The sequence below is a fragment of the Lytechinus pictus genome, chromosome 7 (genome assembly GCF_037042905.1).
Source record: "Lytechinus pictus isolate F3 Inbred chromosome 7, Lp3.0, whole genome shotgun sequence".
In the NCBI taxonomy this organism is placed as follows: Eukaryota; Metazoa; Echinodermata; class Echinoidea; order Temnopleuroida; family Toxopneustidae; genus Lytechinus; species Lytechinus pictus.
Genome location: NC_087251.1, coordinates 6304808 through 6318763, shown reverse-complemented (window position 1 = coordinate 6318763; position 13956 = coordinate 6304808). Strand labels below are relative to the sequence as shown.

At 34.5% G+C, this 13956-nt stretch overlaps 1 protein-coding gene across 2 annotated transcripts; it reads right to left on the bottom strand.

Annotated features, from left to right (window-relative positions):
- Positions 1–5711: 5711 nt before the first annotated feature.
- Positions 5712–11428, bottom strand: LOC129265088 (large ribosomal subunit protein mL49-like). 2 transcript variants are annotated; one of them, XM_064101760.1, is made up of 4 exons: positions 11190–11428; positions 10282–10406; positions 7456–9764; positions 5712–7205 (listed from the first exon to the last, which is right to left on the bottom strand). In XM_064101760.1, exons 1-3 carry the CDS (start codon positions 11422–11424, stop codon positions 9618–9620), a joined length of 507 nt encoding a protein of 168 aa, XP_063957830.1. In that variant the 5' UTR covers positions 11425–11428; the 3' UTR covers positions 5712–7205; positions 7456–9617. The 2 variants fall into 2 exon arrangements, with proteins under 2 accessions (XP_063957830.1, XP_054759049.2); XM_054903074.2 differs by having other exon boundaries at positions 5712–7084; positions 8645–9764.
- Positions 11429–13956: the final 2528 nt, after the last annotated feature.

Sequence of the window (13956 nt, the reverse complement as noted above, 5' to 3'; positions counted from 1 at the left end):
GCCCTAACTCCGCTCACTTAGCGCGCGCATTCATACATGTAGTTTATAAGGCCTGATACTGTCTAACTCTTTTTTCTACCCTTTTCTTGCACTTCTGAGTGAGAAAGTGTGTAATTTTGTTGTGATTAAATGTATTGTTTACAAGTTTTATAGTACTATGCACTGTATAAAATGTTCCTTTCGCCAAGTGCAATTATTTTTAGGGCCTCAAATTTTTTGTTACTGATCTACGCCTATATCATTTTTTTTATCCTCCAAACTTTATTCCGTATTTTTTTATAAAATACATATTTTCAAAAAACCTTTCCCGACAAACTTTTAACTGATTTCAATTGTCTAATAATATGAATATGATTCTAATCCATTCATGAATTTTATGAGTGTATCATTATTTATTTATTTCGGAAATGAAAAGTATATGAAATTGGAACAATGTAAAACAACATTAACAGAGTATAGATTGAGCACCCACTGGGTCAAATAAATTACTGTTGTCAATAAAGACCATGACCCTAACCAGTGCTATAAGGGTGCTTACATAAAATCGGAAGCGGATAAAAGAGTCAGCATGAACAAAAAGGTTTTAAACAACAATATACAGTATATAATAGAATAACATGCTTGATATAGTTAAGTTAACTTAACTTAAAATATCAATATTGATGAATTTACACCTTATAAATAAAACGCTATAAAGCTCTTTTAGCACATTCGCCATTCAAAGTAATCATTTTCGCCACTCATCCAACTTGAGTGCCCCCCCCCTTGTCGTCCCTTCCGCTCATTGCCCCCTGATGTCATTGACCATTGATTTACATTATTATTTTTTTTACTATTAGAAATAATTATTTTTATTCACTGCATATTCTTTGGAGCCTTCAACCAACAAGCTTTGCTTTTACTTTTAGCTCCCTCATATCCACATCTCTCATTTTCTTTCTTTGTCATTATTTTAGAACCAATTTCAAGAATACATTCTAGTACTTTTTTTATTGTTATATTATGTATATAATATACATTTCATATTTTTACGATTTATGCTTATCTATGAAAACTTGTATTGTATAATATTATTGTTTGTATTGAATTGTTGATTTTTTGAAAATGTGAAATGTTGATGTGAATAGACCTTGAACCCTGAACTCCGATAATACTTTTGGGGGGATTCCCTTATATTGACTTTCATAAAAAAAAGCTCATCTTGAAAAACAACAATAATATTTAATCACCTCGCTGGTTTAAGTTCACATTCGAACTCCCGTCAATAATAGGAGAGGGAAAAGGGCACTCAAGAAAATTCTATTTGTTCAAAATAAATTGGTCAATTTAAATCCTGTTCCGTTTTCAAACAAAACATAATTAAAAAAAGGAAATATCCATAAACATGACAAAGTTTCATCTATTCAAATCAATCAGGAAACTACTGACCGAGTTCAACAGGCCTATATAGGCCCATTAGTGGGATATATTTTTATTTATTCATTTAAATTCTTTATTTTATTTAGATTTATAGATATGAATCAGATAGGCATGCAGATAATGGGCCTAACATAAAATATATGTATCATTAGGCTCATAAGTTATCACATAGGCCTAATTACACATCTATTTGAGGTGACGTGTATAAAATCCTTGTTTCATTCCAATTAAATTATCCCTAAATTTCATACTCTGAGTAAATTATATTGGTAATCATCAAAATATGAATAGGCCACATAAAAAAACAGCATTACGATCGATAATAGCCTAGAAGACATGCCAGGGGCCGCGGAACCGGGGAGGGGCTTCACCCCAGAGCAAAAAAAAAAAACTATCCCTATAGTTGTTTGTTAGTCGGTATTGATAAGCATCGAAGTCTCATTTTTTAGCATTGATGACCTTAAGATTCGTTATAGAGCAAGATAATTTTTGTAAAACTTTTTCCCAAACACTTTGGGCCAGGCCGCGCGGAATAGGAAAATAACGAAATGAAAAAAAAAAGATTATGAGGAAGGAAAATAAAAGGAAGAAGACAAGACGAAAATGAGAGTTGGGGACCGACAAATACCTATACCCTTCATTTAGAACAAAATAACTATTCAGCCTGCTCTTCGCGCCCGCATTGACCGTTTGTTTCATTATTCATGTCTTGTTTTCAAGTCATTCTCGGTTTGTAAGATAAAACATCATTACAAAAGTGCTTAAAATGTCTCGTTTTTTCTGAATCAGGGGCGGAAATCTTTCCCAAAAAGTAGGGGGGCAAGGGGCTAGAAAATTTGACAAGCAAAAAAATTTTGTTCATGAATTCATATGACACTCGATCTCTTTTCGATCTCCTTTAAGACTTACTTTATTGTTCATGTATTACAGTTATAATCTGCCCTATAGCTAACATAATGAGCATAATATTATGGGCTGATCAATCGAGCTGATTTCTCTTATGTACAAGCAAATATTACCACTATTCTTATTGAAGCGATTTTTCTTATGAGGTAGGCCTATACTGAATTATGACCTGAAATAAATTCAGACATTCCTGAATTGTTTACACTTAATTTTCATCTCATATTAAATTCACGAGTTGAATTAGTAGAGTAATCAGGCGTTACCATGGCAACATACCATTACCATGCATTCAAATGAACTTATATCCATGCAGAACACTCTGTTGTTTTCGAAATTTAATTCAAATGAGTTGGTCGAACCTATGTAGATTTTGGCATTTTCATTGTCATTTTCCACCATTCATCTTTTCCCACCATAATGTTGATTTATGATGGCAATTCAATAAATGCCCCCAAAGGCGTACATGACCAAAGTTCATTGACCTTAAATTACCTTTGACCGTGGCATGACCTGAAACTCACTATAGGATTTTCACTGACTCCCTTATTTCTAAGATTCATGAAAGCTATAGAAACCTATAGTCCTATTTCAAACTTATGATTACATTTCACAAACTTATCCTGTTTTATTTCAATGTTTACGACGCCGCCCGCGCGGCGCCGTCAGAAAAAGCGGCGCCCTGTCTCTGCAGGCAATCAAGACAATTGTATTTTCTGCGGGAAAGATAAGCCGTTACCATGGCAATGGATCTTTTGCAAATACTTTGATGACTTGATAGGCCTATATCTAGAAATTGAATTTGGAAGGCTTAAGAATGATAGATTGGACCATTAAATTGACAGGGTAATATGCCATATATATCGGCTCAATATGTTATTTTTTTTAAACATATTAATCAGTTGCCATGGCAACGGCGGAAGGAGGCATTTATGAAACTGGCAACAAGCGGATTCATGTTCAGCACCATCAAAATAGAGGAACTGACACAAAAAATCAGATTCTAAAGAAAAGTCTACTTGAAAAATTATGACAATTCCGTTTAGGCCCTATATAGTATACTCTTACAATGATTATCATACTACAATCAGGGTGAGCGGAGTTAGGGCAGGCTGCTATCTCAAGGTATGCCCTCGCTAATTCATTCACACAACAAATATTCATTCTAAAAAAATTTGTCATGACGACATATCAGGACCTCCCGCACCTGCGACTCTCACATTTTCATTCATCATATAAGAATATAACATTTTTCACTGTTTTTTAGGAGTTTTTAAAGTGATTGAAAAAAACACGTAATTTGGTGCAGTTGCGGTACAGTTAATCGAAGTTCAAACCCGTTCAAACAGTTATCGGGTTACTTTACATTTAAAGCAGTATTTCACGATGATTTATTAAGGGATTGATTTTATTTTTCCACACTTTGTTTTTTCATGTAATGGTCTCCTCTTGGGTGCTTAATTATGCGAGTATACTAAACAATAAGGAATTTGGGACGAATTTAAAATGATAATCATAATAAGCAGCGTGCGCATCGCGCTTGTGAGGCCGGGGTGAGCGAGAATTGGGCAGCGTACGGTACGTACGATATGACACTGCAGCTGTACTGTGCACATACATGTATATACAGTATATGCCGCAGCACCAAAATATTATCTGCGGCAGTACCGGTACTCCACTTTTCAAAATTTACTCTGAAAGTTCCTGCAATAATATCTCGGAATTATGCAAATGTTCTCCAGTCTTTCTATACTTCTCTTCTATTCACAAAATAGGGCCCAGTGCCGTAATGAGCCAAAAATTTTGAGGGGGCGAAATATGGTAAAAGAATTGCGAGCGAGTGAGGCAAGCGGGCAAGATTTTTGACATTTTCATTACAGCGATCCAATTGAGAGATAGATTTTGACATAATATTCAGAAAATAATATCAGTCCTGTAGATGATAACTTCCCGGAATTTCTCACTACCCAAAATGATCTTGGAAAATAACTTCCCGGAAAGCATGTTGCACCTCTACCCAAATGATAACCATAGACTTAAATATCCCCCCCCCCCCCGGAACTGTATGGTTACAAATAACACACACACAATTTCATTTTTTGTTTTCATTCTTATACTTTCTTGATTAAAAAGTGGTTACTTGTAAACTGCTTTGGCAGATCATGTTTTTCACGACAGTAAAATAGATTTTGATTGAATTTTCTTTTTTGTAACATATTGGGCACTGACAAAGATTGTGACTTTACCTTTCATTTTTTAGAGCTACACTCCTTTTAAAATCTATTATTTTATTTCTATGGCATCAAAAATCCAAGTTTGTGATAAAGTTTGACATAATATTTCACCCTTATCCCTTTCCTTTTCTCTTTTTTTTCTTGGTCATGAAAAATTTTGGGGCAAGAGCCCCCCCCCCCCCCATCTGTACAGCAGTGGTCAAACGGTCATTTAGTAATATAGAGAATGAAAACAGGATGGATAGATGGTCAGAATAGTAGTGGATGGAGGCATGAACATCCAATTTTTTTTAACCCTGATGGATTTTTTGAACCTCTTCACTTAAAATATTCTCCCATTTCATGCTTTTTTTTAAAACAAACTTGACATCATGAAAAACTGTTGGTTATAGCAAGAAATCCTCAAAAAAAGGGAGTCAATTCATAAAGACTTTCTTCTATGGTAACTACTGTAGAAACTTGATTTTGATGACTGCTGAGTCTGTTATTATGAGTTATGTTAATGGCAAAGTTACCATAAATTTAAGTCCTTCATGAAACAGTCCCCAGCAGACCAGTGTGGACAAATTCAAACTCAAATTGGCAACTATGAAGCATGTCATATTTTTTGTATATTTTCTGTGGTAAATGATTTTGTTTTCATAAATCCAACCTAATATATAAGTTTTATTAAAAAAAATTATAATAAAAAAAAAGGAATAGAAAGAAATATATGAGGATATGAAAAGGTGACTTGCTTAGATGTGTTGGTCACATTGATTCTCAAAAACTGAATACAATATCAAAGTGGATTTCTTCACTTGAGAATATAATTAACAAAATAACATATTTCCATGAAATAAAGGACCAATAGTCAAATGATTGTTTCTTTGAATTCATATTGTATTCTAAGAAAGAGATACAGTTCCAACAAATGACTAATATTTATATTGCCCCAAAACCTTCCGTTTTCCTTTTGAAGGAAAACAGTAATTATCATAAAACTTGCAATATTCAAGAAAGCCGACCATCCATCGTGTAAGTAGTTTAGTTTTGAAATAGACAATTGAGTCATTACTTATGTAGTGATCTTGTAGTATATCTTTTGATTTGTATGAATAAAAGGGGTAATGCAAGAAACTCTTCAATCAATAACAAGTCAATTTTAGGTCCCAATTTTGAAGAAAAAAAAGGAAAAAGAAATTTATTGCTGGTCCGATTCTTACAAAATAATTATTACAGATAGATCTGATCAGGGACATGAGAGGGAGACCCTGATGATGCTGATCTGATTAAGCAAATTTACATTTTGAAGTCAATTACAAATATTACCATTTCTTGGAACATACCTTAAGTATGGGACTCAATTGATTAAAATTTGTTAAAGGCAAAGTACAGGTTACTTCATATGCTTCTGGAAGTGGTTCAATTTTACTGTTCAATAGAATGATTTCCTAATTAATAACAAGAATTACATGAAATTGATTCTATATTCAGAATAGGACTTAAATTATATAGTTGACTTAAAGCAGAAGTTCACCCTGAAGAAAAGTTTGTTATAAAAATTGCAGAAAAAATAATAAAAGATATTGGTGAAGGTTTGAGGAAAATTCGTTAAAGATTAAAAAAGTTATTAGAATTTTAATTTTTGGATTTGTGATGTCATAAACGAGCAGCTGCCCCATATGTTATGTAATATAAAATGCATTAATTTCATTTCTGTAATGGTTCCTGATGACTTATTTTTGTTTTCTTTTCATGATCCAGTGTGAAATTATTTGTCTATTGATATACAAAAAGGTACAGCGAATACCATTTTCAATTTTCTGAGAAAATTATATTTCATTGATTTTTTTTACCATTCGCTATGTAGAAATGCTGCTCACATATGACATCACAAATCAAATAATTAAAATCATCATTAGTTTTTAATTATTTGATGGATATTTCTCAAACCTTCGGCAATATTTTTTAAATCATTTTTTCTATTTTTACAATAAACTTTTTGTCAGGGTAAACTTCCCCTTTAATTATGAATGACTTACTCACACTTAACAAAAATGCTAATTGTTTAAATATTCTGGAGTACTCAACATATCCAATTGAACTGCACTTTTTGAAAAATATTGATCAGCATATACTGTACATGAAGCTATACTTGACACTTTCATCAGAAGCAAGAATGGATTCATAGGAACAAATCATATTTATTCTTTGACCTATATTCAGGTGACTTTATGTCTCTGTGTTTTTTCTTCTTCTTCAATTTCTATAATTCAGAAATGTTAAACACAAAAGATTATTAGAATTTGTGATGAAACATATTGAATGTAAAGTGATAATAATTATACACTGTATATCATTTGCTTTGTTTTGTAATTACCAGTACTAAAAACAATTTACAGTTAAGTCTGCACAAGGCAACTTTCTCTATTAAAGTCAAATAATCACGTATGTCAAAAAAATATTTCAGACCGGGGAAGGGGGGGGGGGGTTTCACAAAGATTGTAGAATGACTTGGGAGTCGTACTTAAAGGGATGGTCCGGGGCTGAAAACATTTTTATCTTAATACATAGAGTAGAACTCACTGAGCAAATAATAAAGTTATTGAAGTTTATAGTTTAGCAATATCTGGTGATAACAGTCGTCATGAATATTCATTAGGTGGGCTGATGATGTCACATCCCCACTTTCCGTTTTCTTATGTTATTACATAAAATCGTAATTTTTTCATTATTTCATACTTGTGTGAATAATATGTCTCCCTTATAATGAAATAAGTTGCAGCAATAAATATCTAATGCACTAAATCAGTTGTCAATCCAATTTTTCTAGTTCTTGGAGGAAAAAATTTGAATAAACCTAATTTCATATAATAAAATACAAAGAACAAGTGGGGATGTGACATCATCAACCCACCTGATGAATATTCATGACAACTGTTTTCACAAAATATTGCTAAACTTAACAAGTGGAACGCCTCTGGCAGTCTCGCCTGCATTACGCGATTTAATATAGCAGCAGTGCTAACTTTGAAAACTACTATAAAATAATCATTCACAAAAACATCATTCATATAATACCACGTTCATTGACCATAGATGACATTTGAACGGTGACTTAAGACTTGTCAACTACACCCATGTCCACATTTCATTCACTCTATCCATAAACTTTCAAAGTTATGATGGCAATTCAACAATTACCCCAACATGGCCTAAGTTTATTGACCTTAACTGACCTTTGACCTTGTGACCTGAAACTCACAGGGGATGTTCAGTGATACTTGATTACTCTTATATCCAAAGTTTTATTAAATAGATCCATAAACTTTCAGAGTTATGAAGGTAATTCAACAAATACCCCCAACTTGGCCAAAATTCATTGACCCTAAATGACCTTTGACCTTGGTCATGTGACCTGAAACTCAGGCAGGATGTTCACTAATACTTGATTAACCTTATGTCTAAGTTTCATGAACTAGATCCATAAATTTTCAAAGTTACTTATGATAGTAATATAACAAATACCCCCAACTTGACCAAAGTTCATTGACCCTAAATGACCTTTGACCTTGGTCATGTGACCTGAAACTCGAGCAGGATGTTCACTAATACTTGATTAACCTTATGCCCAAGTTTCATGAGCTAGGTCCATATATTTTCTAAGTTATGATGTCATTTCAAAAACTTAACCTTCGATTAAGATTTTGAAAATAATTCTCCCAACATGGTCTAAGTTCATTGACCCTAAATGACCTTTGACCTTGGTCATGTGACCTGAAACTCAGGCAGGATGTTCAGTTATACTTGATTAACCTTATGTCCAAGTTTCATGAACTAGGTCCATATACTTTCTAAGTTATGATGTCATTTCAAAAACTTAACCTTAGGTTAAGATTTGATGTTTACGCCGCCGCCGGCGTCGCCGTCGGAAAAGGGGCACCTATAGTCTCGCTCTGCTATGCAGGCGAGACAAAAATTCAATAACTTTGTTATTTGTTATCCGATTTCGATGAAATTGTCGGTATTTTGCTCAGTGAATTCTACTCTATTTATTAATCTATAAATACGTTCAGCCCGGACCATCCCTTTAAATTAATAGTTGCATGCAGGTTAAATGCATCAATGCATTGGTCAAATCCTGCTTGAGGATGCGTACTGCTGTGTAGTCATTAATGAGGTTACACATTAGATACCGAGTGCACATTGCCATTTAAGCACGCCTTTAAGCTACATTAAACTCTTTGCGATAAGAAGATTATGAAAAGCATGTAGTCTGATTTTGCCTAAGTCGAACAGATATATATGGTTTAAGAGATTCAACTTAGGCAGACTCAGCTGTAAGTGCAAATCTGATGTAGTATAATATACCAGTAATTGTTCCAATGTATACTTCAATATATTAACATAATTGCACAGATGCAGTCAAGTCAGATTAGTCTAGAACTTAACAAACAATCCCACTATCTTATCAATATTGAGACATCATCAATATATCAAATGGACAGTACACATTTTTTTTGTTTTAAATAATATTGGCTGTTACACACATTTTATTTAAATCTGAATGCATATTAAAAAGTTATTCCTTTTATGGTATGAAAAAAAGAACCATCATACACATAATTGCTATTACACTAAAGCAACTGTTTGAAGATAAATCCATTGCATCATTGTCTTTTGTTCTAATGCATGATCATCAATCACCTTTATCATTTAGTGTAACTTGTTGGCAAACAGCAAGGTAAATTACATAATGTCGTCAGACTTTCTTCCGAAGATGTCAGACTCTGGATTGTGTAAGTGGACTCCTACACAAAGGTCTTCAACAAAGATTTTGACACTCCTCCACAATTAATCTCACTAAGTTTTTGTCACTTAATTGAAACCTGCATCCACAAAGCTGGAATAGCACATTAAGACAAAGCATGTCATAGTCTTAAAGATGAATGAATCTCAGATCTAAATAAATTTGGAATCCTTGAAATTCTTTCGTTCAGCACATCATTTTATCTTCATCAACTAGTCTCCCCAGTGTCAGAGTCTATTACCACTTAACTGTTCCCTTCAAGAGCAGTCTTAGAATCCTTTCTCAATAAGCCATTGCTTGACTTGGTCTTCATAGAGTCCTTTGTAACGAATTTTCATGGTGACTTCATTGACTGTTACTGGTATATCTTTTCCTTGTTGTTTCTCTAAGTGCTCTCTAAGGGCTTCAGCCAAAAACTGTGATAAAAGGATAGGGAAAAAGTACAGGCATATATGATACAAAATTCAGAGTAATAAGATTTCTCCAAAAGGGGGGGGGGGGGCAAAATAGAAAATCAGTGAGATTATCATATTTTTTTAATTAACAAACAAAATAAAGAATCACAAATCTGGGGAGTTGGGGCAGTGTATCTTTTCTCCAGTCATTACACTGATGGATCATCAAGAGGCTGAGGGGGTTACTGGATAAAAATCATAATAATAATAATAATATGCAACATTTATATAGCGCTTAATACAGATGTTTCTAAGCGCTGCATACTATTACCCCGGATTTAGCATGGCTACCCTGATCGGGCGCATCGAGCATTCAAAGAAATCCTTCCTACCGGGTACCCATTTACTACACCTGGGTCGAGAGTGGCAAATGTAGATAAACGCCTAGACACAACTAGGCAACCTAGACACAATACACAACTAGACTGAGATACCAAGTGAAGAGAGAAAGGAACAGAACAACACAGATAACTCTTACCCAAATATCTCCCTTGATGTTCTTGACCAGTGTCCAGTGTTGTGTAGTTTTCTTAGTTTCTGTGAAAACAGGTATCTGATGATACCGTGTCCTGCTAACACTGTATGGTACATCTGATGCTGGACCTAAAGAAACAGAGGAAAGATGTTATGATTAGTAAAATGTTATGATTAGTAAAATGTTAAAATGATATGTTTCCAACACTATAACAGACTAAAAATTGAAATAAGATAAATAGATAAAAGCCTCTGACAAGTGACAACACAAACATTTGAAATGAAGCATTTTTGTTGATGTGCAATGTATCCATTTACTAGCACATGTACTTCTATTCATTGTCATCACCATCCACTATCATTTTATACAAGTAACTGAGTACACCTCACTGATTTCTACTTCAGAATATTCATAAAGATACATTGAAATAAATATACAACATATATCCAATAAATATTCTGTTTCTGGTGAACTACAATATATCTGACATAAGAGCTCGAATAAATGAATAGCATGGTCCAAAACTACAATACCACTGTTAATAGACCTTTCATTACTACTGAATAGAATATGTCAATGTAGTGAATGAGATTCAGAGCATTTTAATGGAGAGGGATTTACATCCTCTATAGCATGGTTGATAGATACATTTGTTCTTGCATTTGGGTTACATTGACGGATTAGTTGTATGTATCCTGTAAGTGTTTCAGAAAAAGTTCAGTTAAGTACAACTGATGTGATCTTCTGAAAGAGAACTACCATGTACATTAATAATACCAGACCATTACAAGAATCATCACCAATATACCAGATTTTAAGGTTTTGTATCTCCATCTTCAGTAAAGAGAGATAAACAATTTAAGTCTTTTTACAATAATATTGTTTCTGTTTGTCTTGAAGAAATTGATTACCTGATGGTGGTGACCAGCCTGAAGGAGTAGGATATTGTGAATGATTGGGAACAGCAGGGATCTGCATTGAAGGAAGTAATCTTTCTACAAATTTAAAATCTTCCTTTGATTCAATGAGCTCTGTCCTTGGTTCATCTCGCACTGGATCATCTTTGGGATAGGTAGGTATGTAGTAATAATTCCTATCTGCTCGACACATAGAAGTGTGCAGAGTTCTACTCTCTCGAACCTGCATTTGATTTAGACAATACAAGAAAGAGAGATGTAATCCTACTTACAGGTATTAACAATTGCTGCTAAAAATCAAACCAAATCAAATATATCACTGGCGGACCCAGGGGGGGGGGGGCAAAGTCGGCCCATGCCCCCCTCCCTTTTGAGAGGCACAATTAAATTTCTTAATGTAAATATGCTGTTATAATTGAAGTGTGTCCCCCTTTTTTTTTGTTTGCTTGTCAAACTTTTTCGAGGACGAAATGTCCTTAAATTTTGTTTGAAAACTTTTCTTTTTCTTTTTTGCTTATCTAATATTTCCTCAGAAAATGTGCCCCCCCCCTTTGAAAAAATCCTGGATCCGCCCCTGAAACATATCTAAAACTTAACATCTTTTCCATTGAGGAATCTTTCACTCAATCTCCAACTGATATATATCAGTTTCATTTTGCAAAATATAGGCTATACTGTTAATGCTGTTATTTTGTGCTGGGCGGGTTCTTGAATTCATGCTGCACACTTCACAAGCACAAAGTCACTTCCTTCTTTCTTCCACATCTGTAGCTGGTTTTAATAAAACATTTTCAGGCAAATATATTTTATTTTCTGCTCACATTCTAGCTCTACAGCAGCGTTCCAATGACATTTAGTGTAGGCCTACCTTTTCTTTGCAGGGTGGACAATGGGGAAGGCAAAATGGAGGAGCTGCTGGCCTGGTCTAGGGTGGACAGTGCAGTGCTACGCTATGTCTATAACACTTGGATTTGTTGTTTTTGTTTTTATCACGGTAATAATAGGTCACTACAAAAAAATGTCATATTGTCAGCTCGAAAGAGTCGAAGACAAAGTCAGATGTCGGCTGGTTCGAAACTGTATTAGCGCCCAATTATCATTCTTTCCTTTTCTTTTCTTCAACGATTATCATTAATTTCATTTTTTTCTTCTCTTTTTCATTATCCATATCAGACACAGAAACGTGTTAGCCTTGAGGACTTCGCGATATTTTCTAATATTTTGACATATACTTCTTCATCACGAAGCCTTGAACCCCCTCCCATAGACGCATAAGCGAGACCTACACACCCGGATGGATTTCCTAGGAAATCCATAGTAAGAGGGTGAAATCGTTTTGTACGGGTGAATTTTATTTATCTATGAACCTTCATACGCCCAATGCGTATAAAGGGATAAAAATTATTTCACTATAAATGGCAAAAATGAGAGGTTTCTTACCAGACCGATCTCGTGTAGATCCCTCGATCCGTTTGTCAACAAAGCAAATACAATAGGCTTGACCCTTGAACCGCTTCGTTATGACGTACCTTCGATTAGCGATGTTACAAAATACCGTTTTGATGAACAATTTATAGATAATAATAATAATGGATATTTAGAGGGGCTAAACCATAGCGCCTACAATGTATGAATAATAATTTAACATCTGCAATAATTACTACAATATTCAAGATAAAAAGGGATATTAATTATTGAGGAAAAAGGTATATCTTAAAAATAAAAAATTTTAATTTAACAAATACTAAAATTTAATATGTGATAAATAATTATTAGTATTATAATAATTATTTATAATCACGTATTAAATTTTAGTATTTGTTAAATAATATCTTTTATCTATAAATTGTTCTTCAAACAGCATTTTGTAACATCGCAAATCGAAGGTACGTCATAACGAAGCAGTTCAAGGGTCAGGCCTATCGTATTTGCTTTTGCTTTGTTGACAAACAGATTGAGGGATCTACACGAGATCGGTCTGGTAAGAAACCTCTCATTTTTGCCATTAAAAGTGAAATAATTTCTATCCCTTTATACGCAGTAGGCGTATGAAGGTTCATAGATAAATAAAATTCACCCGTACGAACAGATTTCACCCTCTAACTTTATTTCTAACTATCACTATGGATTTCCTATGGATTTCCTAGGGAAATCCATCCGGGTGCATAGGTCTCGCTTCTTCTTCTGTAACCCAGGGAGCTCCGGCCCGCTGTGCGGTCTGGAGCCCAGGGGCTTACCGTGTAATTCACCATACCCACGGTAGTAGCGTGAAGTATGGTCTAAATAATTATTCGAATAAATAGTTATAACAGAAATTAAGCACTTACCACGATTATATGGATGAAGGTCTAACGAGTGGCAGCTTCCTGACATCGAGGCACAGACTGGAACCTCAAAAAACGAAAAGTTCTGTTGCGGTAGCTCTCCTTCTTTCAGAATTCAAAACAAAATGGCCGATCGAGACCGAGGCTATAGCACTAGCGCATATAGACTTTGTCAAATTCGCGCATGCGCCCTACACCCTCGGTACCGGTCTCGAACGGCCATTTTGCTATGAATTCTGAAAGAAGGAGAGCTACCGCGACAGAACTTTTCGTTTTTTGAGGTTCCAGTCTGTGCCTCGATGTCAGGAAGCCACTCATCCTACGAAGGAGGTAATAATATAACCTTGTTCTCGGCTGTATACCTCTCTGTTGTTAAAATATACATTTCTCATTTCCCCCCCCCCATCCCTTGCCTAAAGCATCGCGAATCAATGCAT

What these genes read in the sequence shown, in the direction of transcription:
- LOC129265088 (XM_064101760.1), bottom strand. Translation starts at nt 11,424, where the DNA reads ATGCAGGTTCGAGAGAGTAGAACTCTGCACACTTCTATGTGTCGAGCA. An exon ending in AGGCTGGTCACCACCATCAG is followed by an intron (nt 10,407 to 11,189) that starts GTAATCAATTTC and finishes CTGTTTCTTTAG; the next exon opens with GTCCAGCATCAGATGTACCA. An exon ending in ACATCAAGGGAGATATTTGG is followed by an intron (nt 9,765 to 10,281) that starts GTAAGAGTTATC and finishes CTTTTATCACAG; the next exon opens with TTTTTGGCTGAAGCCCTTAG.